The 25,683-nt window shown below is 34.0% G+C and overlaps 2 protein-coding genes across 2 annotated transcripts in view; both read left to right on the top strand.

Moving 5' to 3' along the window:
- Positions 1-212: 212 nt before the first annotated feature.
- On the top strand, positions 213-12,516 carry LOC109377012 (bile acid receptor-like). The gene is given in 9 exon segments (XM_019633213.1): positions 213-276; positions 2,246-2,611; positions 4,721-4,861; positions 6,195-6,334; positions 6,428-6,532; positions 6,669-6,768; positions 7,356-7,478; positions 8,171-8,301; positions 12,388-12,516. Coding segments are annotated over 9 exon segments (1,299 nt in total).
- Positions 12,517-13,154: 638 nt separating this feature from the next.
- The window catches only part of SYCP1 (synaptonemal complex protein 1), a 98,530-nt gene continuing 86,001 nt past the window's right edge, over positions 13,155-25,683 (top strand). Inside the window, exons 1-8 of the mRNA XM_019633212.1 lie at positions 13,155-13,256; positions 14,349-14,433; positions 14,615-14,658; positions 14,829-14,885; positions 16,591-16,755; positions 17,553-17,620; positions 20,973-21,046; positions 25,068-25,126. Of these exons, the coding sequence (XP_019488757.1) occupies positions 13,155-13,256; positions 14,349-14,433; positions 14,615-14,658; positions 14,829-14,885; positions 16,591-16,755; positions 17,553-17,620; positions 20,973-21,046; positions 25,068-25,126 (654 nt within the window). The remainder of the gene's footprint in view (positions 13,257-14,348; positions 14,434-14,614; positions 14,659-14,828; positions 14,886-16,590; positions 16,756-17,552; positions 17,621-20,972; positions 21,047-25,067; positions 25,127-25,683) is intronic.

The following is a 25,683-nucleotide window of genomic DNA, read 5'->3' as shown; positions in this document are numbered from 1 at the left end:
TTGGTGTATAGAAATATGAAAAATCAGTATTTTCCCAGTTAACATAAATATGTATAAATTTTGTTAAACTCTTTATTTTTCAAAAACAGTATTTTACTTTTATAAAATCAAACTGATTTGATAATCATACTTTCAAATAATCCACAAAATTTTTATTTCCTTCAGGTTCTGTTTAGTACTCATTAATAAAGAAATGAGAATTGGATCGGAGAATGGCATATACTTATGTCACTGCATCTGATGGCTGCTGCCTTGCTGAACAGGTGCAGTACTGTGGTATGCAACAAAAAATGACAGTATAATAGTTAATAAAATATTACTTAATTTAATTGAAATTTCGAGTATATTGAATAACTACTCTGAAATATATTTACTAACCTGCATGTGAACTAGCTTTAGTTAAATTTAATTAAAATATTTTTTGTGGGAATTATTAATTACAGGTTTTTTTAATTAACAAATGATCCAAAGACTTTAAATTATTCCCTACAAGAGATATAATTAAATTTTAAATCAGTAATACATAAGCCAGAATCAAATGTAAACAAGTAAAAAGCACAAGTTTAAAATTGTATTCAATTAAAAAAAATTGAATAACATGCAAATTGAAGTTGTTTTGGGGGGTTGGTGAAAGCTAGTTCTCATGGAACTTAGTAAATTTAGATCAGAGAAGCTAATTCGATATACTTGAAATTTTAATGTTCATGTAAGATTTTTATCATAGGGAAAGAAATAGAAAACAGATGCAGGACACAATAGGAATTTTCTCCAAGAAGACTAAGGCTATAATATAAATTTAAAATGCAGTGTTTTTTTTTTTGTTTGTTTTTTACAGTTTGAAGTCTGATTTCTGTGCCAATGGAACATTAGCCAGTATTCTGCAGTCTTTTGATAATCATCCATGAAAGGCTTGTTTTTACTGATAACCTTTCTTTTTATATTAGGGTGTCACTGGTATTTATTAAACACTTTGTATTAGACTGGATACTCTAAGATTGCAAATGGTTTATGTGAATTAATAAAAATTATACTGTTTACCAATCTTGGTGGTAGACTTTTAAGGGTAAGTCTCATCACCTTGTGATTCAGCACCTCAGCACCAAGAAAAGCACAAATATTATTAGTTACAGACATGAGCAACTGAATATTCCTGAGTCCTTTTGGAGCCAATTTTCTGCATTTAGATTCAGTAATTCTCCTGAAAGCAGAAAGTAAGTTGGTGTTTGGGAGTTTCTGATAATAATAAAATAAAAAATAAAAAATAATATTCATTAAATTAATACCATTTTGTATTTTATATACGCTTTTGTATACCATATTTTATTTTTCTTATAGTAATCTTGTAGGTAAATTTATCCCCAGATAATTGCTAGTTAGAATTGCTAGACAACAAAACAAAAACGAAACTAGTCATTTAAATCAGGTCTACAAATGGCAAAGAAGGGTGTTAAGGTATATTAAATGGGGAGTTCAAACAATTGTTTTGCTTGAAATAAGTAGTGTTAAAGAACAAAACTTCAATAGAGTAAATGGAGCGATTGATGAATATGGCAGCATCCCATCTAGCAAGCAGAGAGGTGCTCTGAGAAGCTGTACAATATGGAAGGCTTTTATAGGCAGAAACTAGACAAGAGAGTTATTAGCAAAAGAAAATTGTCCTTTAAGGGAAGTTGAGGTCTTATCAGGCAGATTGCCTCAGCTTTCTTTGGGGAGATAGGATGGAGAGGGCCTGTGTGACAGATTACCCGTTGATACTGACCAGAAAATTGCAGACTGACCAATTGATTAAATTTACATTCCTAAAGAAGGTTGAAACTACATTTAGGTCAGGTATTATCTGAGTTTGGTTTCATGGCTTAAGCACAAGTGACTCCATTTTGGGCCTGTGATTTTTATTTAACATCAGATAACTGGTAAAATGTATTTCAGTTTCATTTTTCTTGGGGGGCAGTGAAATAATTTATTAATTCATCTATTTACTGACTGCACTGAAAACAGTTGTATTCACAAGGGAAATACAGAAGGTAGGGAAAACTGTCTTTCATTCCAAACTGGGAAATACTCATTTCTACCCAAGAAGGGAGACTGGATTGGTATGTAAGCTTACTGTCTGCCCCTTATGCTGGACAGCAAGACCTGGGAATATAGTGGATATGTTGAACAAAAACTGCTGAGCATAAAAATTTTCGAAATTTGAAAACAATATGAAACTGACTTTTTACCATTTTTTATATTAAAAATCTAGATATTTTGCCAGAACAAATCAATCATCAGCTGCACGACACTGATTTTAAAGAATCACCTTATTGCCAGTATTCTACAGTCCAGTTTCCTGCAGCTCTACAGTCGCCATCTTTACAAAGTCATTTCAACACTTATACCTTGGATTGGCAGTTCAGGGGTGGAGAGTGTCGACTTGCTTCCTGTGAATTAAATAAATCCACTAATGTGGTTGCCCACGATGTGGACAATAGATACCCTGGGATAAAAAGGTCCAGACTAACTAATTCTTCTATGAGAATTAAGGGACAGGAAGAATTCTGTGTAGTTTGTGTTGATAAAGCATCAGGATATCATTATAATAATGCCCTTACCTGTGAAGGTTGCAAAGGTAAGGATAAAGTTAAAACAAAATTGAAATCCAAATGTTCACTGAAGAGACAAAATTTGAGGCATGGATGAGTACTCTTACTTTTTACAGTGTGAAAAATGAAAGTAGGGAAAGCCATTGGTATGTTTAAAGGTGATCGATCTGTGGGATCAAAGACATAAAAATAGAATGTAATAAAATTTTATTTCAGCTTTCTTTTCATTTTTGATGAAGACTTCTACCTTTAAATATAAAATTCAATAATTTATATGGCAGAAGTTTTCCATGTTCCTAGATGAATCCGATGTTGGAATAGAAAATGACTTCTAAAAAGATCTGAATGTTAACTATTACATTCTCACGTGTGGTTTATATAATTCATGCATTAGGAGGGAATTTAAATTAAATGACTCCTAAGATTCTATCTAAGTCTATTATTATTATTTTTTTGGAATATATTTGAAAACAAATGAGAGGTCTGCAACTGAAGATCAGCATTGACAAGGGCATTTTCAAAGAATGAAATGGTCTTTGACGACCTTTTGAGCTTTTGAAACACTTCTGCATTGTCTTTATTCACAAATGCAATGTTGGGAGAGAACTTGGAAATGATTAAGCCAATACAACACTAGATACCCATATCTATTGGAAGTTTAGGTGAAATTTTACTGTCCGAAGCTCAACTTATCCCTCTCAAAGAAGAGCCAAGTGAAGACCAGGGGAAATGAAGTATCAGCTTTATGAATAGAATAGCCGGGCCAGTATTTGCTTAGTCTTAAAATGCAGGCCTTGCTGTTAAAACTAGGTTGAAGAAGGAGGCATAGTTCTGGAAACCTAAGCTGAGCTTTCTACTCTGTTGAATCTAAGTCATGAAACTCCCATTCTCAAATGTATCTACAGAAAAAGAGCCTATGTCAGGCCCCTAAGAGGGGTGGGCATTGACTAAGCTTATCAGCCTCACTGCTTGGAATGAAATAAGAGGAAGACAGCAGGAAGTGTTGCATAGGGATGGAAAATGAAAGAGGAAATGGGAAGAGGGACTGCTATGTATGGATTTAGGAAGTGAAAGAAAATGTAGAACCCTTACCCCTCCTGTATACATGCACATACACACAAAACATGGCCTATTCAACATCTCAGATCAAATAAACTAGCAATACTTTCTCACCGGAGGAAGTGCTAAAAAAAGGAAAAACAGAGGAGTAATTTTGGAAGAATATCTCTTCCTTTATGGGTTGAGGTACAAATGTTAGAAGAGAAAAAAACAGGTTTTCCTTGTAGTCTTATTTTACCTAAACACGTATTTCTCTCAAGGGAACCTTGAGAGATGCCTCATGCAATCTTTTTTTTTTTTCTTTAAGGTTTTTATTGGAGAATTGGGGAATGGGAACAGCGCTGGGGAATTGAGGGAAGGGGAACAGACAAGTTGCTGTCCTTTTGTTCTTCATTCTAGTTGTGGAGGACATTGCTTCACTGGCCCAAGTTGTCACCATCATTGCGCTCTTCCCGGGCGAGTCAGATCAGTCGCCGGCTTCTGGACGGCTGCTCACGGCTCCTGCTGGCCGCTCACGCTGGCTGCTGGCTACACACGGTAGCCCATAGCAACCCACTGCTGCCCACGGCAGCCCACGGCAGCCCACGGCAGCCCAGCTCCAGGTTGAATTGTTGTTCAGCATCTTAGCTGTAGAGGGCAGTGTCACTGGCCCTCATATGTGGGATCCAAACCGGGGCCCCCTGGCATCCCAAGCCAGCTCTTAACCAACGCGCCACTCGGCTGGCCCGCCTCATGCAATCTTGATATTCTGTACAACATAGTTTTAAATATGCTTTTAGGTGATATATTATAACCATAGTAAAACAGAGTTGTCTTAATGTGATGGAGCTATTTAGTTTAATTCCAGATGTGATTATTGAAAGGCACAATCTTGAAACAGAATACATATATCAAACAGGAGAGATTTAAATAATTATCCAGAAGAAATATATATTAAACCAAATCTTATTGAGGGAAAAACATTGAAAAAATTTAGTTAACTTGATTACTTAACTCTACTTGAAGGTATATATTAATAAAAACAAGTAACTAAAAATACCTAATAGTAAAATTTAAAAATGTTTTTTTGTTATTAGGGTTTTTTCGACATAGCATCACCAAAAACACAGTTTATAGTTGCAAGAATGGTGGTCATTGTGAAATGGACACGTACATGCATAGAAAATGTCAAGCATGCAGACTGAAAAAGTGTAAGGCAGTAGGCATGTTGGCAGAATGTAAGTGGCGTTGTGGTTTTTTTTTGAGGGAGATTTAAGTTTTTCTTACCTTACTAAGAACTTAATACATTCTTCAAGTTGTCATTTTGAAGTCATATTTGTCTGGATTTAAGATATTTCTCTAGCAACTGCTAAATTAGGATAGTCAGTAAGCAATCTAGGTAATTATTTCCATAAACCCTGTTCTAGATGATATTGCTCTAATTTTGGTAATAGTCATACTTTCTTCTTAATTGGAAATCCTTGTATTTTCATATAAGTGCAGAATTTTAAATATGCCTAGTTCCCCCTCTTCGATCTTGTACCTATCTTTAAAAGCCTACGTGATACCTGGGTATGTAGAGCCCACTAACAGCAACACATAGATGTCAAAACCCAAATCAACAGGCAGAAGAGTGCCTAAGTGTTTTGTTCACTGTGTTTTTAGTTAACAAATTACACGATATCATTTGATCCTCACAACAGTAGTACTAAGATTTTGGCATTATTTCCTCAATTACTCCTATTCCTCAGGGCTCAAAATCTCATGGTAACTTTAAACTTCATTTTTGTTTATTAGAGTACTCTTAATGTTTTCTTCTCATGGCTAACCTAGCCTGGTGTAAACTCATTCTCTTACACTTATTAGTTTCATGGCCATTTCTCCATTCTTTCTTTTTAGTTCAATATGCCTTCAACTCTGCTATAATAATAATCTTCAATTTTTACTAAGTTATACACTTATTCAATAAATACCAATGCAATATTCTGTTTATATTACACTCCTTATAATCAAATCCAAACTCTAGTCAAAGTTCTTCACCAAATGGAGTCCTATTATTTAAAATTACCGAGTTGGATAGATCTTAAGGCTCCCTGTCTTAGTCAGCTAGGGCTCCTATAACAAAATACCATTGTCTTGTCTTATAAGGAAAAATTGACATAGCTCATTTAAAAAAAAAATCACAAGATATTCTCTTGGCTAATCAAGAATAAAAGGTGAAGTAGTTCAACTGCTGTACCAACTGACATTCTATGTTGCTTCCAAGATAAAATTAATGTGGAAATTTCTCTTATATAAAAATGTCTAAATTTATAATTTGGAGAAGCAAAATTAACATTTAATTTGTATCTACGATGACTATGTACTTTTAAGTAGACAGGTGTTGTGCAAGGAAAAGGGGCAAGTAATACAGTAAATTTGATTGCTATTGTACATGCTTGCCAAAAAATGTCCTGTGTAAAAAGACAAGTCAATGATAATAAATGTATGTAGCATAAGACAATTTTCACCAATTCAACCATGTTCTTTGCTGTACTCAAAACACTTTATATGAATTTTGTAATATCACAGGTTTGCTCACAGAAATCCAATGCAAATCAAAGAGACTTCGAAAGAACTTTAAGCAGAATAGTTTTCAGTCTAACATCAAAGTGGAAGAGGAAGGAGTAGATAACAAGCGTGTATCGTCCACCACTAGATCTGGAAAAGTGGTAAGACTCTTCTTATAAGGTTTTTGTTTCCTTAATTATGATCTCTCGTTTAATAAGTATGCATTATAGTTTACCTCCTCCGTTTTCTTATAGATTCTGGAGAGCATGGAACTAACTCAAGAGGAACATCAGCTCATTAATAACACTGTGGCTGCTCATCAAAAATATAAAATTCAATTACAGGAAACAAAGACATTTGTATGTGTACATTACTGGAAAGAAATAATTTATAATTATGTTAGAAAATAAGAGCATAAACATAACCGTTAAAATTTAAACAGTTATTTGAAAGGAAATACAATTTTTATAGTCTTATTTCTTTTTTGTTGGTTAGCTGCAGGAATATGCAAATCCTGAACTGAGCTTTTTGTGACTCTCAGAGACAATAGTTCTACACATACAGGGGTTAATGGATTTTACCAAGGGACTCCCAGGTAATTACTTTACTTTTGGAAAAAAAGTAATTTAACACTTAATTTTCAAAAAGTTTCTTGTTTTGTATTTCATAATAAAAAATAATTAAAAGAAAAAAAAGTTTCTTGTTTTAAAGGAGGGGAACATTTTAGGACAATCAAGATCTCTATTTTACCACCCAAAATGCTTCTAAATGCAAAAATATGTTTATTTTGTCTGCTTTAATCAATCAGGTGGGTAAAAGTATAAATATTTGGAAATATTATTCAAGTGACTTCAAAGACTTAGACTTAAGACAATCAATATGATTGGTTATATGTTTTATTTTAGTTTTACTTTTGGGAAATAAATTCTTTTGTTTTTTTAGATAAAACATTAAATAAACAAAATTCCCTATACAATACAAAAAAAAATCAAGCCACTGTTGCCTAAAACTTAGCTATTTATTTATATTTACATGTATAGATAACTCACTGTAAAAATAAATTCTTCAAAGCTAAACTATGTTTAATTTGCTCTTGCCATAGGAAAGTATTATTATCCAGTTCTGATGAAAGTGCCCCAAAATATTACCAGGTGGAATCAATTATGTGATCTTTTCTTAAAGGATTTGAAAATTTGACCAATAAGGATCAGACTGCATTATGGAAAGGATCAAGAACTGAAGTGATGTTCCTTCATGGGGCCCAACTTTACAATCAGAAAGAATGTCTTTCATCATCTTCTGAAAGTAAAAAAGGCCAATTAACTCAGTCTTAATGTTAATAAGGAGTATTAAATTTAGAAAAATTACATAACATTGAGCTATTTTTTTCTTATTATGTTTTAATTTTACTCGTTAGTGTACAAATAAGTACTTTATAATAGCTGTTTATAATTTTCCAATTCATTGATCTAGCTTTTGCTTTTCAAGAAAGCCATTCTTCATTATACAGTATCAAGGCAAACAGATTTTTGGAGGGTCTGTAACCTTTATATAAATTATGAACTATTAATCTTGCTTCATGTTTTGGTAATAAAAATGATAAAGCTACCTTTCATTGGGAACGTTTCCTGGCTAACAAAGATTAGAAAGATTGAATTTACTATCTGTTTAAAGATTTTTAAATAATCAGAATTTATGTTTTTCCCTTTTACTAGATACTATAAGAATATTAAATCATTCAGATCATTCACTGAATTGTCACAATCAAAGTGGTGATAGAAGTGTTATTTATTCTATGGAAACATTTGGCAATGGAGACTGTCCTGCTGGGCTCACTGGTAATGTAACATACAATACAAAATATTAATTAGATGGAAAAAATTGGTCAGATATAACGTTTCATTTTCTTATACTTCTTTGAGAAAGAAATACTAATGGCAATATATTTGTTTCTGCACTATGTTCTGATGAAAATACATTTGATATTAATTTTTTAGATATTTCTGAAGAATTTATTAGCATACTGTTTTACTTCTACAGAAGAATGAGTGAGCTTAATATTACTGACATGGAATATGCTGTGCTTGCAGCAACAACTGTGTTTTTTTCAGGTAAAAACCATTCAGCAGTAAAAATATGGGTTCAGTTTGGCAATGAAACCACAATAATTGTGGTTATTACATTATTCATTGATGCCAAATGTACCAATTTTGTTTCATCAAAATTGCCTTCTCTAGAAGAGCATTCCCTTCAGCTTACAAACATGCTGTAGTTTCTTGCCTCTTAAAAAAAGGCCTTCTTGACCTTATATCCCCCTTTCAGCTATTCTCTCATTTCTCTGTTCTACATTACAGAAAAATAAAATTTTGTTTTAGAGTTGTCTACACTCTTGCTGCCACTTCTATTTCTCTCTTTCCATTTTTACTCCTGAACCCAATACTTCAGATTTTGTCCCCTCCTTTCCATTTTGCCATAACTTGTCAAGATATTCAGTAATTTGGCATTGCTGATTCCAGTGGTCAATTCTTGGTTCTCAACTTACTTGACAAATGAGCTACGTTTGACAGGGCAAATCACACCCTCTCTCTTAGAACACTTCATCACTTGGCTTCAGTTGATCACTCCCTCCTTGTCATACTTCCTCCCCACCCCCATTTGATTTCCAGGGCATCACACTTTCTTGATTTTATTTCTCAGTATCTGCTCTTTCTGTCTCCTTTGTTAATTCCTCCTCAAATCCCACACTGAAAAATGTTAGAGCATCCTGGGGCTCAGTTCTCTTTTCTTCTTTACTCACTTCCTTTGAAATTTCATCCTATCTCATGTATTTAATGCCATCTATACGCTGATAACTCCCAAATTTATATACCAACTTGAACTGCTCCCCTACAGTCCATTAAATAGCGTACTTAAGATTTCAACTTGAATGTCTAGTAGGCATATCAAATTTAACGTGTCCAAAGAAAGGTAAACTCCTGACCTCCCCTCTATTTTCTTCCTCAACTCTACTAAACAGTAAGTCCATCCTTCAAGTTGTTTAAGCCAAAATTCTTGAAGTCATCCTTCAACTTTTCCCTTATATCCATGTCAAATAAGCAACAAATACTGTTGGCTCTAGCCTCAAATATATCCAGAACTCAACCACTTCTTACTGTCTCTGTTCCTGCCACCTAATCAAAACTACTATCCTAACTCACTTTCCTGTTTCTATCCTTGCATTCCTAGGTTCTATTTGCTATACAGTAGCCAGAGCGATTCTCTGAAAACATAAGCCAGATCATGTCATTCTTCTGCTCTTAACACTTTAATGGCTTCCTATCTTACACAGATTAACACCAAAGTTCTTTCCATCATTGCCTATTACTATCCCTTTTGCTTATACCACCACAGGCACACTGCCTTAGATGCATATGATTCCTTGCAAATTTCAAGCGGGCTCCTATCACAGGTTCTACTATACTTGACAAATCTGCTACTTGGAAAACCCTTTTCCTAGATAGCTACATGGCTCCCTCTTTTACCACTGTGGCTCTCTGCTAAATATAATTTATTTTTGATTACCCTTAAAAATAGCTACTGACCCTCCACCCTAAATTCTTATCCTCTTCCCCATTTATTTTTCTCTATAACACTTACCACTGTCCTATTCCTATTTTTATTTTAAAAAATGTGTGTATTTCTCTTTCCTTCCCTACTCCTCCCAGACCCAGAATATCAACTCAATGAGGGCAGGAAATTTTGTCTGTTATGTTCTCTGCTGTATCTCTCCGGCATAATGAGTAGATGAACAAATGCTGCCTAGTCATCAAACACTTCTCTTCATAGAGTATTATGAAGATAAAATAAGATAATACATAGATGCAAGTTACTTGGCATAATATCTGTATATATTAATGATTCAGTAAACTAGCTGCTATTTTTATCATTTAAAAACTGTTTTATTTTAAATTAATTCATTATGTTCTGCCATTTTCCAGTATTCATTAAGATATATATGATAATGTTTTTCAGATTGTCCACACCTTAAAAATAAGCAACATGTGGAAAATTTGCAAGAACCAGTTTTACAAATTTTGTACAAATATTAAAAAATGTATCATCCAGAAGACGCACACCATTTTGCTTGTCTCATAGAGAGGCTCACTGAACTGAGGACACTGAGTCACAACCATGCAGAAATACTTAGCATTTGGAAAACAAAGGACCCCAAATTGACTAGTTTACTCTCTGAGAAATGGTATTTGTATTCACATTGCTGAAATTTTAGAATGTTGTGGTTTGTCTTAAAATTCTTAAATCTAGATTGTTTACTCTATCATCACAGGATGACTGATTTGAAAAAACATGAACAGCATTGCTATGTTACCAATATGTCACCATAAAATGGACATCATCAGGGCTCATCAAATTTTATAGAATATAAGACCATGTCTTGAGGGACATCTAGGATTCTTTTCAAGATTATACTCAAAAGAAGGATGGTTATTGCTACTGCATGGTTCCTTCGAAAGGGAATAATGCTAAGTAGAGTTCTTACCTAAGAAACTATTTCATTTAGTAGAAAATTGAATGAATATATAGAGATCTATTATAGACATGAAAAAGGCTATCTAGTGGAAACAATGTAATTAGAATAAAGGCAGTTTGTGAACCTCATTAATTAAGGCCAGATGAATGGATAAGGAACTAACATTTTAAACCTATTCCTTATAGAATTTTATGGGTTATTAAAGAGGAACAAAGCTTTCCTCAGTTTTACCTTTTCTTCATATCTTTAAATGAAGTTCTTAAAATCTCTCCACAAATATTTTTGTCCTTGTAAGGATAGGATGGTTATACATTAAAAATAAATTTCATGTAGAAATTCCATAGTGGCAATATTGTTTTGAAAGACTGGGTGCAAGTAAATAAAATATTGTGAATTAAGTAAATTTAATACTAGGTGTAGCATTTTGGTTTTCAATAAAAAAGAGCATAATTGAATTTTTCAGTGTTGCAAAGCAAACAAAAAAATTGGAATATTGAATTTATACCCTAAACTTAAAACTATCTTACTTAAATGTATCAATTATTGCCCCCAGGGGGTATCTTGTGCATATTCTTGGTATCATTTCTTGGAGGGAGTATTTTAAACTTTTTAGGGTATCTAGACTCAGTTTTCTTAAAACGTAAAATCAAAATGTTACACCAGATCATCCTTTCCAGCTCAAAAATTTTGTAGTTTTAACAGAAACTAGTATTTTTGATTCATTAAATTTATATAAAACAAAATGGGTTATTTAAAAAAATTACTCAAGTACTTTAGAAAAGCATCAATTATAGTACATGGAGAAAGTTAGAAAACACAGTCAATATGTTAAATAGTATCTTATTGCACAAAGTACTTAGCACAATATTTATTGTATCTAGTTTCCCAAACCTGAAACCAGGCAGTCATCTTAAATTTTTCTCTCTCTTTTGCTACCCACTATTAAAAAGCGACCAAATCCTATTAATTTTACTTCCTAAATATCTTTTATATTTGACACCTTTTTTTCATCTCCACTGCTGCTGTCATAGCTTAGATCCTGATACCTTACCCAGGCTATTAAAACTGTCTTCCCAACTGCAGTGTCAAGCCTAAACCATTTTCTCACTACAACTTTCATTCTGAACGTGATCATGTCTCCCTTTCTGCTCAAAATTCTTCAAGATTCCCATCCACAAAGGGTAATATTCAAAAGCTTTTGCGAGGTCTTCATATCTGCTCTCTTAAATCTCTTAAATCTTAAATCTCTTGCCACTTTCCCAGTGTGTCCTCACAACCTGCCCCGCACTTCTTGGACCCCCTCACTTTTGTACGAATCTCTCTCACAATTTCAGAGCCTCTGCCAAGAATACTCTTTCCCCCATTCACTACCTAGTCAACTCCATTCACCCTTCTATTCTCAGCTGAGGCGGTAGCAGAGCAGACACACACCACAGGCTGAACCCTCTCCTGACCCCCGCCCTCCCCCCAAGCCACTGTGAGGGCCACTTTCCCTATGTCTTAATGACTCTTTAAAAAATTACCGCCTTTCAATTATTACATCTGGCTATAGCTGTTTGCCTGCACGTCTGTTTCCTTCTTAAGGCTGTGACACAGCTCTTGGAGGGCAGAAATGGATTTTCCACCCTCAGCTCCAATGTATCATACATAGCACCTGAGGGTTTTTCTTGCATTCTTTAACAACAGAAGCTTAAAGAACGTCAACACCAAGGAGTAACCAAGCGAAGGAATTGTTACCAGCCTAAAGCGAAATCTCGCGAGAGGAGACTTAGGTCTCGCGAGCCTGTCACGTGGACGCGGGTGACTGTTATTTAGCCGTTGAGCAGCTGGAGGCCTCACCCCTCCCTGCTGGCCGCGTAGGGGGAGCGATTTCCCGCCTTTTCTGAGATTCGGAGGCCGAAGCTCTTGTTGGTTCTTTCTCTGCCCTCATAGACAGACGGCAGGTGGCGGTTCGCGTGAACTTTAAAGGTAAGTGCAGGTGTACCGAATTCCTTTCTGGCGGACGGAACCGGAGTGGGCCGGTTTTGAAACTGCGCCACCTTCCCTGAGGCAGCAGCCTCCGGGGCCTTTTCGGTGGTCTTCTGAGAACCCGAGACAGTTCCTCCTGGCGAGGCGGTGCAATTTAATCGGGCTGGTAAACTAGGAAATGGGCCTTCTTTTCAGAAGGTCACAGCATAATGCCTTGTTCCAGGTTCTTGTGGATGTACGTCACCAGGGCGGCCATTGGTGGTGGGGGGATGGGGGGAACAAATAGGGGTGTTTTTACCTGGACCACCCTCGCGACAAGCGACGCTGTAGGCGTCCATGGCAAAGGTTCCACGCATCCCTTTAGATGGTCACTGAAAATACACACATCACCTCTTAACATAAAAATAGTGTATTAATGAAACAACGTGTAAAACACTTTTTTTGCCCCTTTGGAACAATAGGTCATCAAAACTGGAAGAGAGAAAATGGAGAAGCAGAAGCCCTTTAAATTGTTTGTACCACCGAGATTAAGTCAAGTGTCTGCAGTGAAACCTCAGACCTTGGGAGGAGATTCCAAGTCCTTCAAGGTAGATTTGCGTTTGGGTCTTGATTTGACTATTTTTAACTTTAGGTAAATGAGGCAACATGTACTTTTTTACTGGTGATATTTTCTGAGTATTTCTTTTCAGTAAGGATGGTCTGATTTACTCTAGAATTTTGAATCGCGTTGCTTGGAATAAATGCTGAGCATATTTAATGTACATAGGCATCATTCATTTAAAGAAATCATTTTGGCTTTAGAACTCTGCATACTTAATAGAACATTCTGCTTATTTTAATTTTTTTCTGTTAAATGGTTTAAGGCAACTTATAACACATATACAATGAAATACTAAAATGCAAATTAGGAGACTATTAATATCAAGGAAAATTAAGTACACTGGGACAAATATGTTGACATACTGGTAAAAAATGAATTTGTGACAGCTTTAAAATTTGGCTCTGGGCTTCCCGGGCAACAGGATGAAAAGGGAAATTTACTTATATCGTAAAGTTTTTGTCAAAAAGGAGGAATTACGCCACGTTTCTCAGGCAAAACAGCTTTTTCTACTTAAATTATTTAAAAATTTTTTCATGTTGAACTTTCTATTGGCGATGGGATGAAGTATTTAAATTTTATATGCTGTAGAAAAATTCTTATGTCTCTCTAGCTAAGAATATAACATTAAAATGCTACTCAGTAGCTTATTCTCAGTTTTATCAAGGGAAAGATCATAATGAAATAGAAGAAAACTAGTACTATGTGCTACTAATTAAGATTACTAATGTTATTCTTGAATACTTACAAAGCATGTATTGTATAATTTATAGTTTAGTTTTATTTTATAAGTGAAAATACCTAATTTTTTTGCTTTGTTTACATAGAAAAAGCATTTGATATTATATATATATATATATTTCAGCTATAGTTGACATTCAGTATTATTTTATATTAGAAACTAATATAAAATATATATACTATATAATATATATAATGTAATATAATATTTTGAACACTATACATTAAAGGATTTACAATAATCACTTCTTTAATCAGATATATTTTGTATATGTAATTGCATACTACACTGCATGTTATCAGTGGAACAGTATGTTTAAGAATTTCTTTGTGTTTCTAGAGTTTCAGCAAATGTATGGAAGATGATTTTGGTTTTCCGTTTGCAATGGCTAATCTCTCTAAAAATGTGGAAAACATTGATTCAGGTAGGAGACTGGAAAAATAATATATCACACTACATAGAAGTGTTTTAAAAATACACACTACTAGATATTGAAAATATACATAAGTACTATATTGATAGCCTTGTCATAAAGCTAGATATAATATTTAATATAAAAAATAAGATGTTGGCATGTTTAATACCAGTTGTCTTTTATCTTGCAGATCCTGTTTTACAAAAAGTTAACATTTTGCCCATGCTTGAACAGGTTAGTTAAGTGTGCATAATATAAATTTGTTTGGGTATTGAATTGCTTGCTTGAAAAAGAAAAATAATTCTTTAGTTATTGGATTACTAGTCTTCAGTATTTAATAGCTACTATTTGGAAACTCTTATCAGAAATATTTTCTTATAGAAAACATTTATTCATTTTTTTAGGTTGATAATTCTGACAGTTTTCACTACCAGGAAGGACTAAAAGACTCTGATTTTGAGGTCAGAAGATTTCCCATCCATATGAAATTTCTTGTAATTAGAGTATCATTTATTATTATTTGTATATTTCTTTTAAAGCTTCAAAAGGATTAATTTTTTTATATTGCATAATTTTATTTGTATGAAATGTCTAGAATTGGCATATCCAAAGAGACAGAAATATAGTGGTTGCCAGAGGCTGCAAGGAGGGGAAGTGGGGAGTGACTGCTAAAGAGGATGAGGCTTCTTTTGGGGATGATGAAAATATTCTGGAATTACATAGAGGTGATGATGACTGTACAGCCTTGTGAATATACTAAAAACACACTGAATTGTACACTTTGAAGTTATAATTTTTTTAGCATGTAAGTTATATCTCAATTAAAAGTAGCATCAGGAAAAAAATTATAAATAACAGACTAGGATGCAGGGGTGAAAAGGATTCATTAAATGTGGCCATTGCCATAAAATAGAACAATATGCAGTCATTTAAGATAATATCCACATTATATAGGAGAGTTTTAAAATTTTTGTTTAGTACTATCTTTTTTTAATTAATTAATTTTTTTATTGTTAGTTTCAGGTGTACAGAACAATGCAATAGTTACCCTTTTCACCCTCACAAAGTAACAACCCCCCTACCCCCATCTACTGCCCTCCCACCCCCGATATCATGCTTATCTATTACAATTCCATTGAAAAAAGGATTAATATTTGGTTAATGTTTTAATTATATCCTTTAAAACTTTCCTCCCCCCATTTGTTTTTTCTTTTAAAATTGCTAAAACACTAGGCCTCTGTATTTTCCTGGGTTATAAAAGCATCCTTTCTTTAGGGGCAATTTAATTTTAAACCACAGAAATAAAAAATAGAAAAGGGGAGATAGATGCAATATGTGAAAAGGCTGAGAATCAAGCCAGTATTTTACAAACAATTTTTTTTATTAATAGGTATGATTGTTTGGATTGTTTACTGTCTAAGGAATTTGTAGGACATGCTATATTTTTTATTTTAGTTATAAAAAAAATTCTTACTAATAGCACATTGGTATCTTTAAAATGAGGAGAAATTCCATGGCCTTATACAGTGCTGTATGTTTGCTTCTGTGGTTCTAGTATCACAGAATTTGAAAATATGGAACTTATATATTTTGATAACAAGGAGCTAGCAGAAATCAGTGTGATTTAAAAATAAATAAACTCTAGCATTTACCTTATAATGTGGAAATGAATAATGCGGGAAATCCAAATAAATCCAAATAAAATCTCAGGCTAAATGAAAGTTAGATCTTATGTTCACTATTGTTTTTCTTGTTATTATATTTTAAATTTCATGTCATTTAGTTAATCTTCAAACTGTTTATATAACCAAAATGCCAAAATGTCTCAAGACCATTGTTAAAACGTATAGATTTCTATTTTAGCTTTTAACCTGCCAGAATCTCTCATTGACTAAAATACGTCTAACTTCTGGCTTAGGTACATTTTGAAGTTATTTGATTTTATTCAGCAAGGTATGTATAACTTAGTCAAGTGACCAGTAACTAGTGAAGTAGCTAGTTTTAAAAAGTCAGTGTAGCTTTCAGTATGCTATTAGGGTATAAATTGAGAGATTTGCCCTTAACTATTAAGATATTATTACTCATGGATATTTTCAATAGGCAGATGTAATTTGGTTATACTAAAATTTTGAACAATTAACAATCTTTGAAAACTCATTTTAATAGAATTCAGAGCCAATGAGCAGACTATATTCAAAACTGTATAAGGAGGCTGAAAAGATCAAGAAGTGGAAAATGAATGTAGAATCTGAACTGAAGCAGAAAGAAAATAAATTGCAAGAAAATAGAAAGATAATTGAAGCACAGCGGAAAGCCATTCAGGAACTACAGGTATAAGGAGATTCAGAATTGAAAATACAGTATAGTAAATCTTATACTTTTAATAATAGAGTATTATTTCAGGGTAAATTGCATTTACCTTGTTTCTGTGATGTGGATTTTAAGGGCAGTGCTTTTTTGAAGTTACATTGATATTAGTTGCATTTCAACTTTACAATGAGCACAGAGGGCAAGTTGTACAAAATAATGCAAATGACTAGGGAAATAATAAATTACTTTAAAGATAGATTTAATGACTAATTTATTGAGTTTTATTTTTATTAATTTCTATTACTGATGATGCCTTGTTTGATATAAATAACTCATATTGGAATATGACATAGATAAAACTTTACATTTGAAACTGTTTAGTTTCAGTTTTATGGAATAGTAACAAAAATGTTGAGAAAATGCAACATTAGGTTAGGACAAAGATACAACATCATTTCAAAATGTTTAAGGAAAATAATATTGCATTAAAATATTGTTGAATTTTTTTTATGGAAATGATTTAGCCAACTTGATTTTAGATTGATGAAAGTGAGACCCATATTCTTATGGGAAATCGATAAGCTGTGACAAAAAAGTTCTTTTTGGTGTTCAAAGAAAAGAATTCTTTCTTGTAGACCATTGTATTGGGTTGTCAGAAAAGTCATGACACATTTTTGCAACGAAAAACAGAAAAAGTACATAATGACTTTTCCGACAACCCAATAGCATGTTAGCAAAGAGATGCTGCTTAATGATTATACTCATGTTTATTTTGCTAAGCAAAATGTGATGAACTGTTCTTTTGTTTTGTGAATTAGTTTGAAAATGAAAAAGTAAGTTTGAAATTAGAAGAAAAAATTCAAGAAAATAAAGATTTAATAAAAGAGTAAGTAATAATTTAATGTATTTGTTCTTTCCAAATTTATTATTAAAATAATTTCCAAAAATTTATTGAGCACTTTCTGTTATATAGTACTACCTAGGTACTGTGGAAAAATGAAGACATAACTTATTTTACATTCTTGCATTTGGCAAACTTTGGTCATTGACTACTAATAGTGTCTCCATTTTAAAAATGGCAGGAAGGAGAAACCATTAGTTGGTGTGAAAAAGATACCTGATAATCCTGTAGCTACAACTGCCCATGTATATTGTCTACCTTTCTGTTTGACTATTGTTTCAGGTACAGTACTTGCAAAATAGGGCTCAACTTAGTTCCAAGTTAATTCTCATTCTCAAATTCCTGTGTTTGCCAGTACCCCAGTGATTCTTCCCATTTACTTTTGCTTAAAATTTTAGTATCTTTGACTTTTCCTTTGGGCAATAGCTATGCTTATTTTATACATTTATCACCTAATTCAGATTATATCATGCAGACTTTAATAGAAAAATATAATTATTTCATACATCTGCCAAGTAAATATTGAAAAGTTAGAATGTAATGTATGGGCCCACATAGAGTGCCAAATTTGTTTATTCCTACTTGCTTTAAGTTAAATATAATGCTAAACACAGTCCAGAAGCCTATCACCTTGTTAGTGAAGTTGCTAAGTGAAAAAATGCTATTAGGTGGATTATTTTAGCCCAATTGAAAGACAACCTGTGACTTCCCAGAGAAAATTTAAATGTTAACACCTTAATTTTTTCCCTGCCTAAAATGAAGTTTGGGAGAGAGAAGAGGAAGTTTCTCACATTGTGTGGCTATTGTATGTTTGGTACTTACCTGGTCACTTTTATATGGGTATGTAACTGAGTTCCATACTACTAGCTTAGATCCTGACTCACATCCACCCAAACCCTTAGAATTTCCTAAGTGTTGAAAGTGACAAAGGTTCTCTTGTTACACTGACGAGGTGACTTTTGGACCCCACCTAAGGATGGGGGCTGAATGCCAGGAGAATCTACCAAGTGATTAGAGGTTTGGAACTTGCAGTGACCCCTCTCCCCACTACCCCCTCTAGGGAGGGCACTGGACTTGGAAGTTGAATCAATCACTGATGGCCAGTGATTTAATCAATCATGCCAATCTAATGAAGCCTCCATAAAGATCTAAAAGGACAGTGTTCACAGAGCTTCCTTTTTGATGCATTTGTAAATGGGATTGTTTTCTTAATTTCTCTTTCTCATAGCTTGTTATCAGTGTTCAGAATTGCAACTGAGTTTTGTATATTAATTGGTGAACTCATGGAAATGTGGGAAGAGTAGTGAGCTTGGAGACAGCATGGAAGCTCCTCATCTTTTCCCCATACTTTGCCCTATGCATCTTTTCCATCTGGCTGTTTCTGAGTTATATACTTTTATAATAAACCGGTAATCTAGTTAAGTAAATTGTTTCTCTGAATTCGGTGAGCTGTTCTAGGAAATTAATCAAACCCAAGGAGGAGTTTGTGGGAACCTCTTATTTATAGGCAGTCCGTCAGAGGTACAGGTAACAACCTGGGCTTGCAACTAGTGTCTGAAGTCTAAGGAGTGGGTCGTTTTTATTAAAGAGGCTGTCCTTTCTTCACTGTATATTCTTGGCTCCTTTGTCATCAATTAATTGGTCATATATGCTTGGGTTTATGAGTATTATTGGTCTCTATTCTGTTCCATTGATTTATGTGTGTTTTATGTCAATAAATACTGTTTTGATTACTATAGCTTTGTAATGTAGTTTGAAATCAGGAAGTGTGATGCATCCAGCTTTGTTCTTTCTCAAGATTGCTTTGGCTATGCAGGGTCTTTTGTGGTTCCATACACATTTTAGGATTGTTCTGTGAAAAATGCTTTTGGAATTTTGATGGAGATTGCATTGAATCTCTAGATTGCTTTGGGTAGTATGGACATTTTCACAATGTTACTTCTTCTAATCCATGAGAACAGAATATTTCTTCATTTATTTGTGTCTTCTTCAGTTCTTTTAATCAATGTCGTACAATTTTCAGTGTACAGGCCTTTTACCTCCTTGGTTAACTTTATTCCTAGGTATCTTACTCTTTTTGATGTATTTGTAAATAGGATTGTTTTCTTAATTTCTCTTCTAATAGCTTGTTATTAGTGTAAGAAATGTAACTGATTTTTTGTATACTGATTTTGTATCTTGCAACTTTACTGAATTCATTTATTTTAACAATGTTTTGGTGGACTCTTTAGGATTTTCTATATATAATATGTCATCTGCACATAGTGACAGTTTTATTTCTTCCTTTCCAATTTGGATGCCTTTTATTTCTTTTTCTTGCCTAATCCTCTGGCTAGGACTTCTAATATTGTGTTGAATAAAAGTGGCAAGAGTGGGCACCTTGTCTTGTTTCCTGATCTTAGTATCAGCAAATATGTATGATGTTAGCTGTAGGCTTGTCATATATGGACTTTATTATTATGAGGTACATTCCATGGATACCTAGTTTGATGAGATTTTTTTATCATCAATGAATACTGAATTTTATCAAATGCTTTCTCAACATCTACTGCGATGATAAGGTCTTATTATTTACATAATGAATGGCTAGTCAGAAAATTACCTACTTAGGTTTTGAAGGTAAGACAGCTAGGGTATTTCTGGGGTAATTAGTAAATGAAAAGCCCAACAACCTTCTCCTAATTTTTTTTTTTAGGTACACCTGAACTGTTTACTAAAAAAGTTACTGATAACTACTTGCGTAGAAACTTGTTAAAGAGTTATCCTTTTAGGTTTGATTCACAGCCCGAGCTGAGCTGCTGCTGAGCTGCCAACAGGTGGCAGGATGGCTCAGCTAAAAAAACAAACAAACAAAAAAACGAGTTATCCTTTTTACTTCTGAAGAGAGGCAGCTACTAAATCTTTTTTTGTTGTTTTTTTAATTTTTTTTCTTTTTTTAATTGGGTAACTGTGTTTTTTTCAGGACCCATCAGCTCCAAGGAAGTCGTTGTCCTTCAATCTAGTTGTGGAGGGCGCAGTTCAGCTCCAAGTCCAGTCGCCATTTTCAATCTAGTTGCAGGGGGCACAGTCCATTATCTCAAGTGGAAATTGAACCGGCAACTTTGTTGTTCAGAGCACGTGCTCTAACCAACTGAGCCACCTGGCTGCCCCCCGTAACTCATCTTTGCTAATAGTACAGTCAACCTATTTTTTCTTCATATAGTCATTTATGAGCAATATGTAATATATACAAAAAATAATGTTTAAGAATTTCTTTAAAAATGGTAATAATATTTCAAAACTTTTATGTATGATTTTTCTTTGTAAACACTTAGGCAGACTTTCTCCTTTGTTTCAGGAATAATGCTACAAGGCATTTATGTAATTTACTCAAAGAAACCTGTGCCAGATCTGCAGAAAAGACAAAGAAATGTAAATATCTTTCTTATCCTATGTGATTTTATTAGTTTATTATGATTTATTATTTTAATGGTGGGGATTGAAAGGGGAAGAAATTGTCTTTTCACATTTTGGAACCAGTTTTGATTTAAACAAGTTATATGTGCCTCATATACCATTTTTTTATATGTAGTAACTTTGAGCTTTGAAAGCTCAAAGCTTTTTGAAAGAGAATATATTTCAAAAGACATATACTTGGCATTGTAGTTAGTTTATTTCAGTTAAAGTGTGATCTTGAAACTAACCTCTTTTGTCTGAAACAACCAGGAAATTGAATCAAGAATATGGTATGTAGCCATGTTCAAACAGAAAATACTGGTGGAGGGCCATGCCGAAGTCATAGTACTTAAGATAGTGGTACAATATTTATTTCCAATCTAATTAGAATTCTCAAATTTCTCTTAAAAAACATTCTTTTAAAATATTCTAATAAGGTTGTGATATATACCTATATGAAAGTGCATCTTTTATTTAATGCATATTTTGATTTTAATTGTAAAGTAGGAATTTTTTTCATTTTGATGAAAAACAAAAATCTGATTTTCAAAAATAATAGTTTTTATCTTTGTCATTAGTTTGGCACTAGCTCTCTTTTGTTTTGTTTTTTTTGCCAAGAATCTATTGGGAAATACTCTCTACCTGCTTTTTCAGAATAACGCTATGTTTCTTAGCTAAAAATTTTAATTGAGATCACACATCTTACTGCTTAAGAGTTTGGGCTTGAGAGTTAGACAGTCTGTGCTCAAATTCAAATTTTCAGTTGCTATCTGCTTGACCTTGAATAATTGAATAAGTTATGCACTCTCTTTAATCCTCTGTTCATTGATTAATAATTATTGGTCCCTGCCTATAGTACTTTGCTTTTAGAACTATGTATATCTTCTAGTATGTACGGCACCACTACCAGTTCTTCCATTATATCTTGTTTATTCAACTTTCAAGATTAGCTTTTCTGTCTAGATATAAAAAGTGATAAAAAGTATATGGATGGGGGTAGAGGGATAGTATATTGACTGTCCTGACAAAAGTAACCTGGGCCACAAAGACCAGTCTGCTAGTTCTTGCCTCCATTTAGTTTTAAGCTCTCTAGGTCAGAGATCAGATGTGGTTTGAAGAGCCTTTTAAACATTTTTAGATGATTTCTTAAATAAAGAGTATATCTTGATGTGACACTTAGATTTTTTTTTCTTAAACATCTTAATACTTACCTTATTAAATGTGTTGCCTGTTCATTATGACTGTATCTTCCTCTTTCATTGACACCAGTTTTTCTTGGTTCTGTTTAGAATACTGAGTAGTTTTCTGAAATGTACATCTGGATTCCCTACAGTTCATTTTCAGAGATAGGTTTTTCTTTTGAACATCTTTCATGTTGTTTCCTTTTCTTTGACAGTATTTTTTCATATGCCTCATATAGGCTTTCTCCCCATATACATCAGTGAATAAGTCAAGAACTTGTCAAACTAAATAAAAAAAACTAGGTGATAAACTGGCAGGTCCTAATTTATCTCCCCTGGTTCAGTGGTTGAATCTCCTTTTCATATGTACAATTGTACGGTGGGTCATTTTCACCTTGCTTAACTCTGCTTATTATGGCCACATTGTCTTTCTGCCCCTTCTGCATGGTTTTCTGGTGCTCTGATAAATTTTGTAGCATGTATGATTTTGAGTAATTTTAGTCAACAAACTCAAGCATACACAAAATTTTTATATCTTAAAAATGTTTAAAATATCTTAATGTTTAAAAATCTTAAAGCCTTTATTCTGCTAGCATGGAAGAACTTAATCTCAGTAAATTTGGGAATTTCCCCCCTTTTCCTGGGGTTATATCTAAATTTGGGGGTGCCCATATAGTACCATGTGGTGGAGAGGGATGTTTGTTTCTCAGTCATCTGTCCATTGAGACTTGCATCATTTCAGTTGGTTTTCAGCTATTGGTCCACATGAGCAGCTGCTGAGTTGTTCCTCATACCTGTTCTTAGGAGCCATTCAGGTCCACTGTGCTTTATGCCACTGTTGGGCAGGCAGTGGGGACAAGGGAAACGGTGAAGCTCTCTCTAAGGCCTTTTTTGTCTAGATATATTTCACAGCCATTTCTTCTCAGGTTTTGTCACCTTCCTTGAGGCCCCTTGAAGGAAAAAACAAGCAGAGTCCTACTGTGCCCTTAGTTTTCCCAAACTATCTGGGTTTCTGTGGTCCCCAACCCTGAAGCTTAGTCTGGTGAGTGCAGAGGGCTGCAGAACCTCTTAAGTATCTGCCGGAATCCAGTAAGCTCTCTCAGCTTCCCCTGCTAAAGTCATCTTCACAAACTAGTAAATATTTCTTAGGTCTAGAAAATGAGAAGCTTTGTTCTGACCCATGTATTTAGAAAATGTATTACTTGTGTATGTTCTGAATCCTTTTCCCAACCCCAGTCTGGGCTTTTGAAACTTTTTCTTTGCTTTTGGTTGAATCATTTCTTCTTTAAGGCAATGAATGCCACAAGATATTGATGTCCCAGTTGAGGCAAAGTAAGATGTGTGTGTGTGTGTGTGTGTTTGAGAGAGACAGAGAGAGAGAGAGAGAGGGAGAGTGAGGGGAGGGGAAGGGAGAGGGGGAGTAGTAGTAGTAGTAGTAGTAGTGAGGTACATGGATGGATTGATGGATAGACAAATATAAAGAAGAAAAACCAAAAAAGTAGGCTTATATTTTTACAGTATTACGTCACTATATTAGAACACTGCTACCAGAGCCCCTTCCCTGTGCCACCTGTAGCAGCTTGCTCCTGACAACTGTAAAGCATATCTATACCAGTTTCCTTTCTTTTCTGTAGTCTTATTTGATTCCCAGTACTTGCCTGTTGGATGAATGGCTGGAGGGTATTTAGGAAGTACTGGTGGTGGTGGTAGTGGGAATACTGGAGATGTTGGCAAGAGAATCCAATTCTTTAGTGCAGATAGTTTCTGAGGAATTGAGGTTTGTTGTTAAGTGTGTTAGATAGTGAAAATGAGAGTGAACAAATGGCGTAAGAAGTATGAACTGTGTTTTTATTGAAATGCTGGTGTGTTCTGCCTCTATTTCCTTAAATTTTCTAGCCTTTTAATATTCAAATAAAAATGGTATGGCTCCTGTTCCACGTGCTGTAAGTCCAGAGCTCTCTCCAGTTTTTTTTTTTTGAGGGGTTACGATACTTGTATTCTTCCAGAGGCAGTTCATGTGCCCCTTTTTGGTTGTTTGGTGCCTCATTGACATTTGAGTCTACAATAGCTGCTGTTCTCTGGTTTTCCAACTTGTTACTGAGAAGCTGAGACGAACACCCTCCAATTCAGTGTGGTTTCTGCGATGCTGTGATTTGGGGGAATGATGAAGGGACAGAAACATTTTCTTTTACTGCCTTGTACCTTAATCCCTACAGCTCTACCTACCAACAGTAAGTTTTACTGACTTTACTGAAGGATGGCGTATAGCTGAGGGAATCATCACTCATGTAAGAAAAACCTAAAAAAAAAAATCATAGAGGATTCAAAAGGGATTTCTCCCTGGGGCCACACCTATTCTTAACCTTGCTCTTCCTGGCTTGATGTTTCTTTTCCTTTCTGCCTCCTCAGAGATAAGAGCAAGAGACAATAAGAACTAGCTTTACCTTTCGTGTGTACCTCATGAATCTTATATATATATAGGAAAAAAACTTTGTAGAATAGTTGTTAAATCCCTACTCATTGTAAAGGTTAAAATTATAAATATGTTTTACAAAGTTTGAATAAATTCATGAGTAGTAATTCTAAAAAAGGAAATTAGAGATAATTGAACAGCACCAAGCTTTGAGGTTGATATCATGAAGTACAATCATGCCTTACTATGAAACTGCTTTTGATGCTACTTTAAAAGACTGAAAAGATATACCAGTGCCCTTCACTAACACAGAATTTTAAATATTTTTTGAGGCATTTTGGGTATTATCTTGTTGATGTATTGTTTTAAAGTTTAATTTTGAAATATTTTATATTAATAATAGATGAATATGAACGGGAAGAAACTAGACAAGTTTATGGGGATCTAAATAATAACATTGAGGTAAGTGGTAATGAAAATTTGAATATTTTAAAAAGAGGCATTTCTAAGCAAAGTAGAATGATAGCTGTAGAGATATGGAAAACTGTTTTTGCTAAAGGGATTATTATTTGTTGACATATGAATCACCAGTAAAATTGCTAAGTTTCTGTACTGAGTGTTAATGTTTTGTTATTTACTAGTTTTTGAATTAACATGTTAGTGACATAATTTAACTTAATTTATCAAATATTTATTAACTCTTGTCAGAGACCAGCACACTGGGACACATAACCATTAATTTGAAAAACATACCAAGTATTTTAATCTTGTCTGGTTCCTACTTACCTGTTTTATCCCATCCTGTATTGTTCTCCACTTTGCTTCTCTGTTATAGTTGCTGTTTTCTTTTTTATGTTTCTCAAACTTGCTATACTCTTTCTTTCTTTTTTTTTTTTAAGATTTTATTGGGGAATTGAGGGAGGGGAACAGCGCTGGGGAATTGGGGGAAGGGGAACAGACAAGTTGCTGTCCTTTTGTTCTTCAGTCTAGTTGTGGAGGACGTTGCTTTACTAGCCGAT

Source organism: Hipposideros armiger, unplaced genomic scaffold (genome assembly GCF_001890085.2).
Source record: "Hipposideros armiger isolate ML-2016 unplaced genomic scaffold, ASM189008v1 scaffold_1259, whole genome shotgun sequence".
Classification (NCBI taxonomy): Eukaryota; Metazoa; Chordata; class Mammalia; order Chiroptera; family Hipposideridae; genus Hipposideros; species Hipposideros armiger.
This window is presented reverse-complemented; position numbering and strand designations above follow the sequence as displayed.